General features: G+C 46.0%; 1 protein-coding gene across 1 annotated transcript in view; it reads right to left on the bottom strand.

Annotated features, from left to right (window-relative positions):
• Nucleotides 1-2757: 2757 nt before the first annotated feature.
• AGBL4 (AGBL carboxypeptidase 4) overlaps nt 2758-21221 on the bottom strand; it is a 991536-nt gene continuing 973072 nt past the window's right edge. The window contains exons 12-13 of the mRNA XM_075097666.1: nt 18479-18575; nt 2758-5442 (exon numbers count right to left, since the gene is read on the bottom strand). Of these exons, the coding sequence (XP_074953767.1) occupies nt 5319-5442; nt 18479-18575 (221 nt within the window). The 3' untranslated portion in view covers nt 2758-5318. The remainder of the gene's footprint in view (nt 5443-18478; nt 18576-21221) is intronic.

Here is a 21221-nt window from a genome sequence, read left to right as displayed (position 1 = left end):
GCCCAGGCAGAACCATGGAACAATATATTGTGTCTGATCGGAAATCCTGTCTCATGCACTGCAAATATCCAGCCCATAGTGCACTTACCTCCAGAGACCGGATGAGACAGTGGTTGGTCAGCTCTGCTGTGTCTGGAGCATCTGCCTCCAGGAAGCCTTGCTCTCCTGCGCCTGGAGGTGACCTGGTTGCTTTTACAGGGTGATACTGAGGCAGTCATCAGGCTGTTGGCCATCCTTCCCTTCTGAACGGTGCACGTAAGGTGCACTTACTTACACGGAGAGACCGCTCCCGGTCATGGCTGCAGCAGCTATATGGGTACACATCTTCCTTGTAGCCCTGGGGTGGCGGTGACCCAGTGAAGTTGCTCTCTGCTATTAAACCGTGGCTATGGACCACTGAATACCCACACTAAAGCACAGGAAATCTGTAATCAACTCTTGCAAAGTGCTTTGAAATCTTTTTCTGCACAAGGACAGAGAGACTTTAAGGGGACAGAAATCAGCTCCTTTGTCAGCCATGTCAAATATTTTTGGCAACCTCCAGTACAAAAGGAAACGCAGTGAGCTCTGCTTAGGAATCGTTACCATCCAGCACCATGACTCTGGCTGCTAAGAAACTGGTTTAACTTATTTTATATAAAAAGAGATAGACAGACACAAACACACACACACATATAATCTAGGAGGCAAAAAGAGAATCTCTATCTGCATTTGTGATATCTTCCTGCACCAGGTAAGGAAAGCATCTTTTTCCTTTTAACCGGGTGCTGTACATACATTGTCTCCTTGCAGTCTATCTTTAGGATATAGCAGTTCACAAGGTTTTTTCAGCAGATGTGTTATTCAATTACTTCAGGGCTTTTCCATTTGTAATATTATGAAGCAATGATAGCCAGCAGACTTCACCTGTCTTTTAGAGATAGCCAGCCTGGTAATTTTAACTCTGCCCATTTTATCCACACCAGTAAATCTCATAACATGGTTATAGAGAGATTCCAATTTTTGTCAAACCTTCTCCCAGGAATTCCTGTATACAATATTGCCATAGTCTGTAATGGACATAACCTGTGATTGGATTAATGTTTCCCTAGTGAAAAAAGTCAAAGCAGTTCATGTTCCTATAACTGGTTTGCAGCTCTGCAGTAAAGGTCTTTGGTGTGGCAGAGAAAATAATTGCAAACACGTCCCCAATCAGAATATATAATCCCCTCACAGTGAGGGTCCAATTCAGCGCAGTTAGACTGCCTGCACAGGGGTTTGTTGCAGGATTTTCTTGTCAGGAGAGCAGAATGCAGAGAAAACAAGTTAATTTTTGCATTTTAATATTCATCACCCAGTCCTGTACAAAGGGAGGTAAATACATTGCTACTGCTCCAAGGGAGAGTCCTCCAGTTCCCCAAGCAGAAAGTGGAAACAGGCTGGGCAATGCACTGGGGCTCTGGGGTCCCCACAAGAAGAGCCCTCCGCTTGTGCTCAGATACTGTTCTGTCAAATTAGACACCCAATTTTGGGCCCATGTTGACTTCTGAACCTTCCAAAATCCCTGGTATTACCTTACTTTGAACCTGACACAACTGACAAGTAAAGAATTACTTGTTGAGTGTACAAAATGTGTTACTTACGTCTGAGACACAGATCATCTTCTCCAGGAAGAAGAGGCTCATAGCAGGCCAGAAGTAGGGTCTGAAGCAGGATCTGTCTGCTCAGATGGAGGTAACAACCTTAGTGCTCATGTGGGAGGAAAGTGAACTAGAGACTGGGAGCAAAAGGTCTCATATTTTCAGCTCCTATGATACTCTCCCCAAGCATTTGTGAAATGGTGCGTGCACATCACTCGTACTCTGCCACAGCAAAGTGTAAGCCCTCATCATACAAACTAGCAAAGACCCTGCAGTGAAAAGCTCCAGCTCCCATCTGCAGCTCGTCAGAGAGAGCTTTCAAGAAACATGGTTTATTGGTGAACCCTGAAAGCAGAGGTGGGTCTCTGTAGAAAGCAGAGGTGGGTCTCTGTAGAAAGCAGAGGTGGGTCTCTGTAGAAAGCACTGTAGAGTCAACTCTGCCTATAGGGTTCAGAGAGACATGATTGGGATCTCAGGGTGGAAAAAATTGGTAGGGGAAGCTGTGGGAGGACCAGAAGGTGCCAGAGACAAACTGATACAGGCATGAAATGGGAGGCAAGAGCAAAGAGTTTGAACATGACTTGCTAGAAGAATGGGGAGGGTGGGCTCCAGAACGGGCGTGCTGCCCGACTGAGGAGCTAGGCAGATACTCTTGACAGATAATGTTATGTTGGGATGTTGTGGTATTGCCAGGCAGGTGGAGAGGATGGAAAGAATGCTACAAGCATGGGAGTTGACAAATGGGATGTCATCATTTCCCATATGTGTAACTGTTTCCAATTTGTCCTTTCTATCTCACTAAACGCTTGGGATACCTCAGCAGAAAGGAAGCATTTCTGGCAGAGATGGGCGTTCTACATTAGGTCTATTCTAAGACATGGAAATTGCAGGCTGTGGGGCAGATAGGGGTGGCAGGAGACAAGTAGCAAGTGGAGACAGTGATTTCCAGGGAGATCCAGTTATTAATCTAAACTTAAAAGACCAACTTTTACAAGTCAGATAGCAGGAGCCTCTGGCAACCGATACCAGGGCAGCACAAGGGCTTCCCAGAACCCGCTTGCCCACATCTTGGTTTTGGAGTGACTCTGAGGGCCTGTGGGGAAGAAGGCATGAAAATGAAACACACTCATTCCACAGCTGCTTTTATAACTTTATTCATATTTCTAGAGTAGACTCTTCAGCAGCCAAGCAAATACCTGAAACTCTCACATTATATATATAGATATATATGTATATATAGAGCCATTCAAAAAGAAATAATGAGGAATTCTGCAAGTGTTTTTCCAATGAATATGCAGAAGGAACATTATCACCCCAGTAAACCAACTTTGAAAGTCTTCCACTAAAACCCTATAAAACCCAACGATAGTAATAAATTAACACTAGATCAATTCAAAGGAGAACTTATCCCCCCTCTGCGTACCTTCTAATCCATATCTCCAAGAGGTCATTTTAATTATCACACTGTCACTGCTATTCATTACTCTGCTTTTGGAGACAGAGCACCAGCACTGTGCCTTTTGGATGCCTTGGAATTCATCATACGAAGGCATTTTATTCCCCCTAAAAATGTCCACAGTTAACCCACTCACCTTGAAAGACTGACAATATCAGGTTTCCTTGGTGTTTAAAATAATTTTCCTTCCAGTGGGATTTCTCTCTCTTGTTTTCAGCCAAGTTCCCCTTATCAGAGAGAAACTAACTAACTAACAAACGCCTGGCTAACAGGTGTCTAATGCACAGACACAATCAGCTCAAGTTTTGCCAGACCCTGAGTAGCTTGTCCTGTTTCAGAAGCATGCAAAGCCAAATTTTTGTCTTGACTTGTACATGCTCACCCTTTCTGGCGGCAGTAATGCTACCTGGATGGAAAGCATGTGCCAGTTGCTCCCAGGAGGTCTGCTGTGATGGGGCTCCAGAAGAACATATGAGGTCCTGAGACACAGAATGCAGACCTCAGCCTTGACCCTGCTTCCTTTGTGTTTACTTGTATGGAAAGGAGCTCAAGGACCTCACACAGAGCTTCCTTCTACCCATCGAGACATAGACATGGGAACTGTATTCAAAGACAGATGACTATGAGGACCTACTGGCTTTCTGGCTGCATAAATGCAACCCAGGCTGCTTCCAGTTCTTCCTAGGATCAGTACTTTCACAAGGGACAGTAAATTTAAGTTACCTGGAAAGTCTGGTTTAGGCTATAATTCTTAGTTTTTCTCATACTCTTACATTTATCCCTAGGATGCGTTCTTTTCACACAAAATCCAGGGCAAGGACACAGCTGGTTCTGACTCTGTTCCTAGATCATGGCACTCACGTCCTGGGAAAGAGGAGAGGAGCAACCAACCCAGTTCTTCTACTAGAGAATGGAGTGTCTGGGGCTACTACTTCTCAGGGGACTCCACACCAAGAGAAGCTCATTCAGTCTTATTTCACATGTCTTTGTTCATCCCCCCCCCCCCCCATCTGTTTCACCTTTTCCCTTTCTATGCACTCAGTCTTGGCACCTTCTCTCCTCCAAGCCACCATTGCAGCCCAACTCCTTGCAGAAGACAGTGAAGAGAAGCTGCTTCCCAAGCCTTCTGATGGGTCGGCAACAGGCACTTCTAAGTGCACCCTCCCTTCCCATCCCCTGGGAGACACTTGGACTCCCCTCAGGGTCACCCTCTTTTACTCTGCAGTTTGAGAACCACTTGTCTTGCACTTCAAATCCACATCGCTGGCAGATGTTTCAGTTAGTCACAGAGGACAGGAGACAGGACTGCCTAGTGATGGTGGCTTCAAGCAGAGATTTCATATGCTGTTCATGTAATGTGAAAATGTTGAAGTTTTACCTGGGGTTTCTTACCATAGTGACACAACATTGTTCATCCCTTTCAGCACTACCCCTAGCTCACATTGCCTCAGTTGTACATCTGTTGGAAAGTCCAGTTCTTCTAGACCCCAACCAGTTTTTGCTGGAGGACCATGGTTCCTGCCTGTGAGACAGGTCTTGCAGTGAGTTTCATGCCTGCAGCCTGGCAGTAACATTTCTCATATGACCCCTTTCCTCAAATGATCTGATAAAAGAGCAAAAAACCTGACCATGCAGCAGATGATAAACGGCACACTGAGGAGTGCCTGCCTGACTCCCAGAAGCTATTTATCAGGCTCTCTTAATGCAAGCTAACAGGGCTAGCACATGCAATTGGCATAAGAGCTTCTGAGCCTGACACTAAAAGGGGATACATCACATGGTGCAGCAGGGGAGCCAGGACTCCCTTGTTAGCTCATCGTATGGATTACCCCTTTAAAGAGAGAGAGCGAGGCTGGTGGAGGAAGGGGAGGCTTTCTCACCTCGTTAGCTCATCGTATGGATTACCCCTTTAAAGAGAGAGAGAGAGGCTGGTGGAGGAAGGGGATGCTTTCTCATTTTAACAAATAGCTTTTCAGCCACTGCAAATCATTTCTGTGAATCTATTGAGTGACTCTTTTTTTTCCCAGAAGATGAGAACAAAAAAAAAAAAAAAGCCCTGAAACTGATTTACCATCTATAAATAAAAAAAAAGGATCAATAGTAAAATTTCTAGCTAATTTCCCTCTCCCTTTTTCCTCCTTGGACTATTTGTTATCTTAGAAATACTTGTCTGGGAAAAAAAAGAAACATAATCAGTTCCAGATCCAGACATGCCTCACCCCACAGAGCAGCCTCCTCTCCTCTCATCGCATGGAGAGAGACTGGTCCTTCAGATGCGCCTGCCTCCTCTTCTCTGGCTTGCCACCAGCATGGCTGTTCCCTTGGCTCCGCTGGGTAGTGCATTTAAAAAGTGGAAGTTTTTCTTTCCTGCCAAAGGAAGAGAAAGAGAGGAGAGGTATTATAAAATGCTGCAGTGTTTCAGCAGCAGGTAAGCTGTGTGTGGGGTGTGCTCCAAGGAGAAGCCATGTGTAAAGTCTCACAGTGAAGTGCATCTGCAAGGAAGGCTTTGGCAGCTTGAGACAAATTAGAGGTGGTTAAAGACCAGCTGGTCCCATCCTCCTCTGGCCAGAGCAGGGTTAGTCCTTCCAGGAGCCTTCAAGGGCTTTGTGCTAGCTCTGAGCTCTCCAAGAGGAGGGCCCCACTGCTTCGCTTTGGGCTAACGCACTCACCCCTGTGTTCTCCTCACTGCAGCCCCCACATGCCTGAAATGTTTCGCTTCATTTCCGCTCATTAACAGCCCTCATATCACTGTGACTATTTCCTTCTAAGGCATATACCGTTCACAGGACAGCTGTGTTCACTGGTCAACCCACCAGTGGATTGCCCCCACTGCCAGGCATGGTCACAGCTGGGGCCAAACTGTTTAGTGACAGGCCCCCGCTGTGTGGTGGGAAAGCACCCATCGCCCGACACGATACCAGTGCTTCCAGCATCTAGACCGGTGCCTTTGAAGAGGCTGATGTGATACTGCTATTTCTCCATGCCTGTTAACTCCAATTATCTAATGGTCATACAAAACTTCAGTTGTCACTATTGTTCAGAGTGTTGCATTTCCAGCATACCTTCGGGCTACCGTCCCAGCAGAGTACCGGGAGTTTAACTCCAAAGGAGCTGAGTTATGCTAAGTACAAAGTACTTTTGCAGTGATTCCCCAGGAGTTCACAGGATAAGAACTGAGCTCATCACAACTCAGCATCACAGAAACAGCTCCTCAGCATCCTGCAGCTTGTCCAGAGGAATAGATCTACTTTGTAAGGCTTTTGTTCCTGATAAGTCTCACTACTTGTTTCCCAGACAGAGTGCTGCGGGGTGTGTGTTTATGGTGTGCAAGATCAGTGTTTGCTACTTTAAGGAAAAGTAAATCTCTATCCTTTATTATCAGTATATTCTGTAACATTTCTCTTCTATTTACTTACATAGCCTCTTTGCTTAGAGGCCTTACTTAAAATCCTTAATCTTGCAGCCCAGTGCTCTCACCGCCTCTCCTCCCTCTGGGTCCTGACACACTTGTGTTTCACAGCAAGGTGGGCACAAGCGACCAGCCTCAGCACTGCTCTGTCTAGCTGCTGAGCAGAGCCAGGCCTGGGAAAAAAAGTGGCACAACTCACACCGTTGTACCCAGAGACCTCACTTTGATGAGAGGCTGAATGACTAGGGATGTGGGACCTGCAGCACTATTCCTTGCTCAGGGAGACTCAGCCAGCACAGCGCCCTCCTGGAGCAGGGACCTTCACCTCACAGACCTCTACCAGCACTGGCAGGTCACACTGGAACTGCAACAGTGCCTCTGAGCCAAATGCTGGGACCAGGAGCCAGAGGAGCCAGCTCTTGGCTGTCTGCAGACTGCTGGCAGAGAGTGGGGTCCCTCCACACTCTCCCCATGCAGCACCAGCTCTGAGCAGCCATCATCATCCCCTGAGCATACCAACCTCCAATACCATGGTGCTGCATCACCCACTTACCTTGGCAGAGTGTGACTTACCTCCCCTTCCCATGCTGGCTGTGCTGTGGCTGTAAAAGCAGATATACTTTTTGATGGCTTCTTCTTTGTAAAAGTGGCAAAACCTGACTATTTGTTCCCATCCCGAGGAAGGAAATCAAACCATGCTGCCAGCCTTGCTCATACCAGCCAAGAGGCTCCAATGAGCCTTCAGGGTGCCCACTCAGACAGCTCCTGCCCCTCCCAGTACCCGTCATGCCCTGCCAATTTTGTTCATTCACCCCCCACTGGCATGGCAGAACACAAATGGAGAGGGTCCTCTATTTGTGCCTGATCTACTTGTTAAGCACTCAGTCTGCTCCCTCTAATATCAGTTATCGGTATTTGCCACGGCAGCTGGGACCCACGCTGTACCAATTCACACTGAGACACAAATGCTAGGAAGGGGAGGACCTATCTGTTCACATAGCCATGCTACCGAAGATGAAGTGACTTACTAAAGGCAATGCAGCAGACTTGGGAAAAACTGAAAGGAAAAGAGCTGAGATGGAGACTCAGGTATCTTGATCCCTCCAACCTGACTCACCCCTGAGGAAGGGGGCCCCTCTAAACCTGCCCACTGTAGGGACACAGAGAAACCTGCCTTCCCTACCATGCAGGTGTGTGTTTGTCAGTCCTTTTGCTTTTATTTGCAGAAAGAGGTTTTAAAATACATTTTCAAAGAATTGAAATAATGTAGGGGATGATGGGGCACAGGCCTTAGAGGGCTTTACCTCCACCAGCCCTCCCTTCTCACTGCTGTCACAGCTGCCACCAGTTCAGCATCTACTGCATCTCCACAGTTCATTCACAAACCTAAGGCACAGTTGTATTTTGAAGAGATAAACACTGAGACAAAAATAAATAAATTAGGACCCTGGGAGGGAGATCTGAAAGGCACACTGAAGTGCGAACAAGCGGTGTCTCTGGTTCTGTGTATAATTACATTGACATGTTTCTAGACAACTCTGGAGACCCAAACACAGCAGCAGCTGTGGACCAAATGGAGAATCACGCAAAGCATAGGAAGGCCAGCCAGTCAAACCAACCCCTGCCCTGGGGCTGCATCAGCACTGCCCGTGTCGCTGCTGACAGCCTGCCTGTGCACTCCCAGGGGCAGAGCCAGCGCTGGGTGGGCAGGCAGGGCTCAGCTCCCGGCTGGGCTGGGGCCGGCTCTTCCCCACAGACACTGGTCTCTCTGCACCCTATCATCCAGTCCACTAGAGCAGCGCTGCTGAACATCATTCCCATTCTCCTCTCTGCAAGTGAGGGAAAAAATATGAAATATTCAAAGAGGGTAAAAATTAAACCTGCTTAAACCTGCTCCTGTTTTTGTGGTTTGGGTAACACAGAAAAAGGAACCCTGTCTAACCAACAGCACTTACAGGTGCTGTTTTTAGACACTGGCCTTTTTTATCAGCCACCCTGGCATCCATTGAACTGAAGCATTGTTGAGTGTCAGCCACTCTGTTCACATCAGGTACTTGTGACATACAGTCAATTGGCAGACAGTCATGATCAAATCACAGCTCTGCTGCATGCTCATCACACATACAACAGTTAATCTTGCAGCCATGCAAACTGTTTTGCAAATTGAAATCTCAGAGGCATAGCAATTACAATACCAAATTTATACCACATCTCTCAGTCTACTAATTGTACATCCAAAAAATCACCACTTGAATACTCTGAATACATTCACCTTTACAGCTAAAAAAAAACCCACTACATGCTTGATCTCAACACAATTTTGAGTTACAGAACCCCATGGGAAAAAAATGCCAACCTCTGATTTCAGCAGCAAAATTGCTTCTATCTAAATACAGCAGATGCATAATTCACATTGAGGTCTAATATCTTGGTGTTTCCAGCGATGCTCTTCTGTACATTCTGCAAAGCAGGGATATTCCTATTGCTTCCTGTAGTTCTCTTAACCTGTCTGCAGGAAGACAAGCCCTATATACACCTACTCCAAATGCAGCCTACATGGCCACATCTAAAACAACCGTATCTGGATTTCTAATTGTTAGGAAACCTTAAAGGTCTTAAAATTAATCAGCAGACTTATGAACCAGGCTAATGCTTCAGATGAGCTGAGCTTTAACAAAGCCACCGCCATAGGCACGCTTGTGCCACTGTGGCATTTTAGGCTCTTTCACACACGCATTTCTTGACTTTTGTTTCCATCCAGTAAAGCAAGTTGGGGTGGGGAGCAACAGATTTGAATTAGTGACTTTGCAGCAGGTGTATTAAAGAGGGCCAAAATGGAAGAGAATTTGTGTTTAAAATGCAAAGAGAGGACAAAACGAAATTATCTAAACCACGTGAGTGGGATCAAAAATGAATCATCAAGACTGGAAAATGGCTAGCCTCTGATCCCCAAAACCAAGAAATCTGGCTGCTGTCCTGTGGCTGCTGATCTAATTTTTACACTTTCCCCTCCATACAGAGGGGACGCATTTCCGTTGCGTCCATCGCAGCTAAACAATCAATGCCTGGTCACTTCAAATGCTTCACTGTCAGGGATACACAATTAACCAAGCCCATATTTGACACCACAAGGGGAGCGCAGTATTTCTGGAAATATCTGACAAGTTTCAAACATAAAAAAACCCAGAAATCAAATGGCCCAGCAGATAATGACAGCCAGTGCCCTGGCAGTTAAGTAATGTGCGTGCTCCAAAGCAAGGCCAATTAGAAGCAATAAAAACAAATTTGAAATGTAAGAGCAAAGGTCAGAAATCCTCAGCCATTTCCACGGCCTTTTTTTTTTTTTTCCAAGCGGTCATCAGCGCCTATTTCCAGAAAGTGAGCACAAGTTCAGCTTGCCAAATGACAACCCACCTACCATAGCAGATTATGATTTCTAGGCCATACAAACCCCACTAATGTGGCACATGGAGAATCCCAGCACTATCCGGAAATCTCATCAGGTCTGTACCCCGTGGCCTACCTTTCTGAATACAGGGGCTAGTCCATGCTGCTTGTAGAGGAGGCATATTAGAGCCTGCTCCCCAGCAGAGTTTGCAGATGTCTGTCCTTCTGCCACAGAAGGGATCCTGCTACTTGCCATCCATCCCTCAGTTCCTGCCCTCCTTCCCCAGCTCACTGCAGCAAGGCACACCTGCTTCACCGAGGAGATGGTGCACAGAGGCAGGAATAATTAGCTTATAACTGGAACCACATTATCACCCAAGAGAAGAAGTAGCCACAATTACAAGCAACACGCTTGGCTCAGACCCAGCCGTTGTTGGATATTTTTACTGACCCTGGAGCAGGAAGCTGCAGAAAGGATGGGAATAGGTTTTGTCTTGTCTCCTGTCCTCCTATTTCTTAAGGAGCAGCAGGAGAATAATAGGCTGCACTTACCTGATGAGATGTAGCGGAAAATGACAGTCTCTTGAGCTTGTTCAAGTTAGCAATATGATATTGGAATTAACGTGCTATGTATATCAGACATTATCCATGTCAACCCACCCTACACGTAGCAGCTGCCTCTGCTGTCAGAGCAGAGTGCTCTGTCCTGCTCTTTAGAAATACAGGGAAAGGCCAGACAGCGGTGAGGCATGAAATAGCACAGATGCTGTAAATCTGCTTACCGTTTCCTAGCTTCCTCAGAGCAGCAAGCCCAAGGAAGGAAAAGAAAAGCAGGTGGGTATCTCCAGGCATATCTCTATGAGGATGCCTGTGAGAGCTAATCCAAATACATTTAGGGTGTAAATGTAAAGCTGATTAGTGAAACCACAGTAAGTTCCTATGTGGATATGCTCCTTCAGAGTTAAAGTAGCCATAATTCAATTTATTCATTTAGCTCATTTCCAAAAGTAAATTAAGGTAGAGTAAATTAAATTAAATCAGCTGACAGCACCTTCGTTTTGAAAGGGATTGTTAACATGGACCCAATCTACTTCATACAGTAATGCAGATTGTTTTCTCCTGCTGGGCCACCCATCAGGCACTCTGGCTCCCCAGGCTGGTCCTAAAGTATTTTTACACACCCTCTGTTCAGGAACTGTCTGAAAGCAGGACCAAGCCAGAGGAGTATTTGGCTGTTTGCGTGTGCTTTAGTGTGTGCGTGCTTAAATCCAGGGTAAAAATCCTTCCAGCCAGCACTCTGGTTCCTAAGTGCTTGACAAGGTAATTGTTCTAATGTGGTATTTTGGTGAGCTCTCTGCTGGTAGCTGGCCAAGCACTGCAAATCTCCCCAAACTCTGAAAATGGATCCTTTTCATTGAACCCACGCAAATGTGTCACCATTTAAAACCTGAAAGGTTTTCTTTAACGACAGCTACACGTATCAAGAGTTGCATAAAACATGCAGACGTGTGTGGGAGTGAGCTGACAGATTATAATTACCAATGGAGAAAGGGGTAAAAACAAAAATTAATTTTTGAGGCAAGACATATAATTTGCCTTTAAACCATAGTAGTGCTCCCATTACTAATACAATTTACAGCCCTGGAAATCATATTGAAGCTGTTTGACTCCTCAGCAGGTTTTCTTTTTTTACAATTTTCCTTTTAAAGGAGCACCAGCCAATGTGGGAGGATAAAGCAAGGTGTTTTTTAGATACTCATAGGGGCTTTGCACTGTTTGAACACACAGGGAGCCGTGTGAGACGGTCTGCAGGCTCTGGCTGCAAGGTGGCGTTTCTGTGCAAGCTGATAGGATTGCGCACCAGTGCAGCCCTGCCAGTAACATAAGGAATACTTTTAAATACAGTCTGTTCCCACTTGTCCCTACAAAACCAACACAGCTTATAGGGCGCCCATGGACCAGGTCCTGGTGAAATCCCTGAAGTAGGCTGCCAGGGAGCCAGGATGGGGATGGAGAGTTTTGCATCTGACGTTTTTTTTTCTGCCCTCATTTCAATTCCTCCTTTCTCTGTTACAAATTGTAAGTGGTTTTGCTGACCTTCCTCCAGAGCAGCACTAGAGGAAGGGGAACAAACCATTTACTTTGTTGTGTCTGCACAATTCAAGAGTCATTGACAGCAGCATTTATGATACTGACACCATTTTGGTGCCTTGGGACTTTCTGGGAGTCCCTTCACCCCCTGAGGAGTGTAGCAGGGTGAGCCACTGATGTTACAAGTAGCCTGGGGAGGAGAAAAGCCTGTGTGTATCCTCTGTGGGCAAAGCGAATGTCTTCAGGATTGCTTTGGGGAACTTCTCCTTGAAGACCCAAGTCAGTTTTATTCTGCAATAACAAAAAAAATTTTAAAAAAATATGGAGACTCTGAATTTACTCCTAATAGCAGTGGTAGCCTCTCAGCATGGCTGAAATGTACAGCTGAAATCAGAGCTGCCACCTTGCCCATGAGTTGGAGAATGTGTGGTTTATTTGGCCCACACAGATATTCCATTCAAAGCAGTTTGCTAACTAGGCTGAATTTTCCTATACTAGCACATAATGCCTATGCCCTGTCACCAGAGCCCAAGGAATGAATGGCTCAAAGATGGCCAGCAACATCTCCTTCCATGTGAGAGAAGTCATGAGAAAAAAAGAAAAGTTGCCCTTTGTCTCACTTTCATAGCATTGCAATGCTGCTGTGCCCTGGAAGCTGTGCAGTATTTCAGATCTCTGTTGCACTGAGATCAAAGTTGGTCTAGAACACTTTTTCTGTTTATTAGACTCTACTCTCCTCTTAGCCACTGAAAATGGTGGGGGAAAAGATGACAAGACAGTGATTTAAGTTTGGGAGAAGTGAGCTAGGGCTGGCAGCAAAGAGAGCCCCTAGAGAATGACAAGAAGCAGCCATCTATGTAAAGCAGACAGGTGGCTTCACTTCCAGCTCACTTCACTCCCAGCTCTCATGTCAGTAATGGCCAGGTCAAAGAAAGCACTACCAGATGTAGGTGAAACCTCAAAAATCCTGAAGACAGAGCTTAAAAGTGTAGAGAGGAGTTTTTCTGAAACACAGGAAGAGGTGGACTGGGAAGATCATCCCAGACCCGGTGGGGCAGGACCCACACACAGCATGTGCCAGAAAGCAGCGAATCCCTGGGGTGGTGTCAGTCTGAGCCCGTAAAACCACACAACATCTGGATACAGCTCTGTAGTGTCCAGATGGGGCTCAAAATTTGAAAGGCGATTTGTCCTGGCAGAAGTGCCTCAGATCAGACTGTGCCCAAGCACTGGAACACATTCCCTGGCTCCACCCAACGTGATGCAGATGACGGTGCCCATTGCCTCTGAGGATGACGGGACACTCCTATGGGGCTATCCAGCCTGTTGGATACACAGCTGTGAACTCAATACATCATCATTAAGGCTGCAAAGTCAAGCAGCAAAAGGAGGAATTGCCAGAATAAAAGCTGTCAGAGCAATTTTAATTCAACCTCCTGGCAGATATGCCTTCTGATGTGGTCTTTAATTACCTCATCACAGCCTTACTTTTTCTTCAACAAGACTGCTGCTTCATTCAGGGCACGATGGACAGACAACAATTAATGAAGGGCCAGTCAATATTTTGTTCTGTCCTTTTTTTGTTCAGTGTGTGGCCCCAGGCATTATTTGCTGCATGCCATCAAATCCCTGCTCTTAGACAGAATTATTCATCTTCTCCTGGACTTTTCTCTCATGTATCAGTACAGTAACTGTGAGTTTCCCACACAAGAAGGAGTTTCTTTTCCAGCACTCCCATGGGCAGAGAGCCTGGGTTTTACCTACAGGAAAATGTGGTGTGGACATGAGTTGCAGAAGGTGGGATTTTTCAGGGTACCCACATTGTGTCTGTTCAAAGCCCAGCTCTCCTAACCTCAGCCAGACCTGTAAGTGCTCAGCACTTCTACAGTTTGAACTTCAGTGTGCCCAGAAAATGAGAAACGTGGAACTGGCGGCTCTCAGCGAAAAAATGTCAGTGGTTTAAAGAGGCAACAGCTCCTCTGGTGACGCTGTGCTGGAGCAGGGCTCTGCTGTGCAGTCAGTGAGCCAGAGTGAAACAACAGAGCAACACTGATATGGGCAAAGGGCTAGACTTAAGGCGACTGGCAATTGTGAGTTTTTTAGTAAAAATTCTATTTTCCTACTTCAACTATTCTCTACAACAACTGTACTCTGCTTTCTCTTACAAAATTTTCACCTTTTACCAAAGATTTCAGTGGAGGACATTTCTCATTTTTGACCCAAGCAATCTTAACCTTTACTCTGGCAAAGGAGAAAGAGCTGAGCGCAGGACAGAGGCTCAGTCAGAGGAAGAGCTCCCTGTGCCACCAGCAGCATCAGAGGGAGCCCCACTCAAATACTTTCCAGTGAGTGCAATGGAAGCAGCATTTGCTGGTCACTGAGCAGCTTAAAAAGGACAGTAACAAGAGGAGAGGAAGGACATGAACCTTCATTGCCACCCGACAGTCCCTTTCTGCACTGCACTCTCCTGCTCTGTGCCCACTTAACCCAACCTGTAGAGAGACATCTTTGTGTCCAGGATGGACTTTCCTGAGCCACTCTAAAGCACGTTTAAGTGGCAGAACTCTCTTCTCCAGCAGCTTCTGTGGGCAGCACAGAGGTCTCTTTTACTCTGTTAGAAATTCATAGGCCTACTGGCTTGTCAGTCCAGAAAACGTCCAGCATTTTCAGCAAGGCTTTTAATTCATTAGCTCCCATAGGAAAATAGTCTAACCTTCCTGCCCTTGCCAGCTGAGTCACTGATGCTTTCCTATCTCACTGCAGACACATCACCTTCAGGAAAATAATTGCTTAGCATGCTGATGACTTTTTGTGAACTGGGTGTGTGTTTGGGATCACAGGGTCTTCCCACGATGAGGACTGCAGGACACATTGGGGTTACTGTTTGAAACAAGTCCTGACCTTCCCTTGCAGGCTGCAGGAAATGCTGCACGGCCACTGGGCTGGGCTCCCAGGGGAACTGGGGGAAGGTTGGAGGAAGTTCAGCCAGAGGCAAGGGCCTGAAGAATTCTTGGAGGGACTGGATGAGCTGTGGTGGGAGGGAGGGTGCACAGGAGAAAAACCATACTGGACAGGGAGGGTATAAAGAAAGAACTATTTATGAAGTAAAGACAGTGCTAAAAAAAAACCCTTAAAGCATTTAATTTTCATGTCTGGCCTCTGTACAGAGTCAGTGCATGGTCCAGAGGTCTATTCAGGGATCTGAGCTACTTGAGCATTTGAGGTTTGCCCAGAGGTTCCTTTGGTTACAGAGGGAGCAGAAGCTTCTAAGCTTGGTGTCTATGGCCTGCAGCTGTGCACTCCTCCTCTCTCTGGTGAGGACATGTTGGGAGGGAACAGGATTGCCCAGTGCAGAGTTAGCACTGAAGCTCACCCCAACCCTTCAGAGACCACCACCACAACGATGGGTTCAACATTAATTTCTAGCAACCAACCACTCAGGGACAAAACACAGCACCCCTACTGCCTCCCCACTGGCAGGCTCAGCAAATACTTGAGGACTCCAAACTCACTTTCTTGGTGGCCTCTTGGGAGGTTGGTCGAGCCTGACTCCTGGGAGGGTGGTGGGCATAGTTCCGTAGCAAGGAACCAAAGACCCCATCCACAGGTAGATACATCTCCCAGGGGCTTCTGTAGACAAGGGCAGGTAGAATTTAACCACAGATCCAGCCAACAAGTTGGATTCACTTACAGGCACATAGGCACCTTATACAGCTATAACTATTCCTCTTTAGCTCTTGAAATAAGCTGCACAAGTATATGGGATAGCAGAGGGTACCCTAGCTCCAGCCTCAATCTTGGTTCTGTAGCCAGAGCTGTTGCATCAGTTCTTGCCTCTTGCTCCAGATGATCCTAATTCAGTTCCCACTGAACTGCCCGCACTGCCTATACTCTGGGATGGCTGTTGCCAGACATCCTGACTGTGTGGACTAAACTCTTGAAAGGTGCCTGAATTTGGGTACCAGCCATATTTCTGACTTGCAGGACCATCTCTCCCTTTCTGTGCCTCAATTTCCTTCTCTGCAACATGGTGATACCAACATAAACATTTCCTTCTTTAAGACCTTTCAGTCAGATGAGCTCTGGAAGTGCTGCAGGTTGTTGCTATTTCTAGGGCTATCATATAACACATTTTGGCTGCACTAATTCCCTCAAACAGGAATTGTTCTGCCTGTAGTAGGCTGGGACAAAGCAGCCAATTAGTTGTCCCTTACACGTTTATTAACTCTGCAGCTTTCTTTCAATGAGTATGTGGAATCTGGTAATGTTTTAATATATTTTCATAAACTGTGGGCACAACATGTCCTGTTTCAAGCTAATAACCATGCCATATAATTAGTCCTGATTACACAGATATTTAGTATAATTTTACATATTCCAGCGCTTTCCTAGTGCCACTGCCTAGCCAAGGCATATTTAAAGCCACAGCCATCACCCTTCTGTTTCCCAGCAGTCTGTAAGATTTTGTTTTGGAGAGGTTTGCAGTTAACGTGACAGCTTCAAAGAACAATTTCATTTCATTGATGTACATTTTATATATATACAGGCTCTGATCAAATGTCAGGTGACAAAGCCCAGGATACAAATAGAAGGCATTTGTCTACTTACAGGGAAAAGCCAGTATTTGAAAGTTATCAGGAAAATAACAACATGAATCTTTAAAAATCTGTTCCTTAAACATCTGTTGGCTTTAGGCTGAACATTTACTGTATTTAGGATTTCACTGCGAGGTAGCACTCCCCCCAAAAAAAGATCCCTCACCCCATTAGGCTCTGGTGGGGGAACAAGAAAAATTTGCTCTGTGCAACCCTATTATAGATGTGTATCTTTCCCTGCTGGTGTGGCTGTCTCTATAGAGATGGACATGGATATTTGATGAGATTAAAATGCTTCAGTTACCACTGTCAGTAGTTCTTTAATTTAAAATGAAGAAAGCAAATAAACATTCCTTTTGATGAGGTAACTGAATGATGCTACGGAAAAGCACTTTACTGTCAGGTGGTAATTAGGTTCAGTAATAGTTGTGGGTTTTTAGCCTTGGAGGCTGTGGCCCCTGGGAATCTGAGAGAAATGATACATTCATTTTCCAGAGGAGAGGAAGTTGCTGGATGCTTTTCTCTGCTAACCCTGCAGGTCTCTGCAGATAAGAGCATTCAGAACTGCAGCGCTGACAATCCTCCTTGAGCCAGCCTAAACTGTTGTGTCAAGATCGCGAACACAGAAAAGGAGATGGACTCAAAGCAAAGCATTTAAATGCCTCATGCAGTCAGGATGGCTGTGACCACATATATAAGGAACTGCCAGAATGGCTGCATTGAGAGAATTTTTAAAGGCTGCAGAAGGGACTCCATCAGCTGCTGTATGGTCTGGGCTGATGTTTGTAACATCCATCTTATGCATCACTAGAAAGTGTTACTTTGCAAACAAGCAACTGTTCCCACAGGTACCTTTCTAAGGGCAGAAAAAAGTGGGGAGAAGAAGGGAGTGAATTTCAAGGCTCAGCTGCCTCCCTTGCCAATTTGGAATTGGCTTTTCCACTGCAAAATATAAATTACATTTCATTGCGCTGTTAAGAGTTGAAACCCAAATGGAACATTCCAATTGGCCAAAATGCATTTAATTGGAAATCTTAAGTTTGGAAGCATTATTGCCGTTTTCTCAGAACAGAGGAAAATTCTGAATATGCTGTTTCCCATGAAACAGGAGCTCTGGTGCCTGCTTTGCTCCCCTCTTCACATTATTTGCCTGTTCAAGGAGTGACAGCTCTCAACAAACAGTTCAGTGGTATCTCTCCTGCTCCTTACGCAAACTAAGAGACACTGAAAGGACACCAGCTGGCCAACACCAGGCAGATGGCTAGTAGCACTGCAGGGATTCAAGCTTGGCCATTTCAAACCTTCTTTCACACCTCTGCGTGTGCCCACCGGTGCCTTACTTCATGTGCAAAAATACTTCCTTTTGGACAAATATCTACTGAACTCGTTGTAAAGCTGGATTAAGGACTTATGGTGAGAGGGGATCCCCAGGTAAAGGGTCCCAGTTGGACTGGCAGAAGGAACCTGTCATCTGGCTGCCAGCACTGTGGCAGGTCCAAAGGGAGATGGAGAACCCTGCCTTTAGCACAGGCTTGCCAGTAATTTCCTGAATCACTGAAAAAGTTTTCACTTCCAGAATTAAAACTTTTCAAAATAAAGTGGGTCTGATTCTCCTCTCACTCTCAGGAGATAAAAGAAGGGTAAGTCCATTAAAGATACTGGTGTGAGATTGGTGTACAGCAGACAGAATTCAGGAAAGATATCGATATCTCCAAAATCCTCTGAATTATTTTTTCAGACATAAACCAGATATCTTCCCTGATCATAAATGCTTTATTTCCGAATGGAATTTCAATAAAATAAGCACAGTTAGACTAGCACGCTTATTATAAAGCCATAATGCAGTAGCACTGAAGTTTAGTCATGAAAAGTATTAAAAAAGCAGCCCTGCTAAAGCAAGAGAAATTGCTTTCTGACCTACCGAGTTTTAGGAGTAGCTGCTAGTGGTCTCTCCACCAATGAGTTCAGCCTGTAGTAATCCAAGAATGTCCTGGCCACATTTCTTCCAAGCTTCATATCTGTGAGTTTTTAATTAAGGAGCATTTTTAAAAATAATTAAAAATAATAAAAAAGCAGAAACTAAAGGTAAATTACTGCTATTTGATGCATGAGCAAGTTTTACATTAACCATCCCACAGTGCTCAGGCTTCAGGCAAAATGACTTATGCAAGCAGATAAAGTGGGGGTCATTTTGTTTGCTTCTTGCTTTCACAGGCAGATGCTGCGTAAAACCACAGACAGGAGGAAGCAGTCTCCCTTTCCCCCTGCACCTGGTTGCAGATCCCTGTGGTGGTCATGAAGTAATACACCAGACAAAAGAGGCCTTCCAATTTCCACATTCAGGGAAAATAATTACCTAAAAATGCTTGGATACAGCAGTGTTTCTGTGCTTGTATCCAGGAAACGAGGTCAACAATGTCATGGTATGAACCAGCCATGGACCAGTGTACAAACTCAAGGTTGGGATTAAAGTTGTAGCCCTCCAAACCTTTAGCACTGACCCCCAACTGCCCTGGGAGAATATACTGTTCTTTAATTGTGTTGTATTCAGGACCTGAAATGGTGATCTCGGCACTGAACTGGAAGGATGGTAGATTACCTTAAGGAGGTCAGCAGTAACTCCAAGGGCTCTTCTCTCCCCACTAGCCACAATTCCTCCTTCAGCTAACCCTGAGCCCAATGCTAGGCAGGTGCTGCACATCAGAGCTGCCACTGAGACCTCACAGGCACAGGAACCAGACCTTTCTGAAGACTCAGTTGCCTAAAGAGAAGCTGAATAACATGAAAATGCATTAAAAAATGATGTATCCTAGACAACATGTCCATGGGGTCAATCTCCTGCTCATGTGAAATGTCAGCACTAGGTCTGCCTGGTACAGAGCAGTGCCTGCTTATCATCTACAGGGTGATGTCCAGCTGGGAGAAATGTACTCGATGCCATTATCCACAGTTGTATTATCGGGGCTGAGGACTCCTTTATTTGCCTATTTTGAACTGATCATAGAATCATAGAATCATAGAATCATTAAGGTTGGAAAAGACCCTTAAGATCATCGAGTCCAACTGCTAATGTATTACTGCCAAGTCCACCACTAAACCATATCCTCAAGCACCACGTCTACCCTTCTTTTAAATACCTCCAGGGATGGAGACTCCACCACCTCCCTGGGCAGCCTGTTCCAGTGCCTGAAAACCCTTTCAGTGAAGAAGTTTTTCCTAATGTCCAACCTAAACTTCCCCTGGCGCAGCTTGAGGCCATTTCCTCTCGTCCTATCGCTTGTTACTAGGGAGAAGGGACTGACCCCCACTCTGCTACAACCTCCATTCAGGTAGCTGTAGAGAGCGATAAGGTCTCCCCTCAGCCTCCTCTTGTCCCGACTAAACAACCCCAGCTCCCTCAGCCGCCCCTCATAAGACTTGTTCTCCAGACCCTTCACCAGCTTCGTTGCCCTTCTCTGGACACACTCCAGCACCTCAGTGTCCTTCTTGTACTGAGCGGCCCAAAACTGAACACAATATTCAAGGTGCGGCTTCACCAGTGCTGAGTACAGGGGCACCATCACTGCCCTACTCCTGCTGGCCACACTATTCCTGATACAAGCCAGGATGCTGTTGGCCCTCTTGGCCACCTGGGCACACTGCTGGCTCATGTTCAGCCAGCTGTCAACCAGCACCCCCAGGTCCTTCTCCACCGAGCAGGTTTCCAGCCACTCTTCCCCAAGCCTGTAGCGTTGCATGGGGTTGCTGTGACCCAAGTGCAGGACCCGGCGCTTGGCCTTGTTGAATCTCATACCGTAGGCTCCAGCCCATCGATCCAGCCTGTCCAGGTCCCTCTGTAGGGCCTTCCTGCCCTCCAGCAGATCGACACTTCCACCCAGCTTGGTGTCAGCTGCAAACTTACTGAGGGTGCACTCAATCCCCTCATCCAGATCATCAGTGAAGATATTGAACAGGACCGGCCCCAGCACTGAGCCAGGGGAACCCCACTCGTGACTGATGCCTACCCACGCCACAATAACCACATACTTCTCCAGGGCACTGTCCCAAATGGTCATTGCAATGGCCTTTTCAGGAGTGCTGATGCAGTAGCTGAGGTGGGTACATAACCTGGGGAAATCTAAATACATCTCTGCATCTGACACCCAGCAGTCCAGGGAAATAAATGGTTGCTGGGTTGTTTTGTGTGCATGTGTGCATGTTCTGCTTTATCAATAGTTATCTGCTGCTGTTTCCATTAGAGGAAAACTCCAGAAGTGCATTGTCCCAGGGGCTTCCAGCAGTGCCTGTGAAGACACTAGCTTCTAAATGAAGCTTTTATTATCCGCCCACTTACATTAGACACATCAAAACAAGTAACCATGAGACATCAGGCTCAGGCATCACGGTGAGATCTCTGTTCATTATTTATTTATTTATTTATTCATTTAAAGGGGAGGTCAAACTGATGTGACTCAGTCTTTAGCTCTAGTTCTGCAAAAAGCCAGCCACCAGCTCTCCTACCAGCTCTGCTAGTACTGCACTTAAGCCCAGTTCTAGTGGCTGAGGATGACTCCTGACACTGTTTCTCTCTCCCGTGATCTGGTCCACTTTTCCAGTTCCCACTGCTATGCCTGGGGATGGTTACGTGGACCTATCCCTTCTGTTTCAGGGTCTATCCTGATATG

The sequence above is a fragment of the Phalacrocorax aristotelis genome, chromosome 6 (genome assembly GCF_949628215.1).
Source record: "Phalacrocorax aristotelis chromosome 6, bGulAri2.1, whole genome shotgun sequence".
Taxonomy (NCBI): Eukaryota; Metazoa; Chordata; class Aves; order Suliformes; family Phalacrocoracidae; genus Phalacrocorax; species Phalacrocorax aristotelis.
Note: the sequence above shows the minus strand (reverse complement) of the source record. Positions and strands in the feature narration are given on the sequence as shown.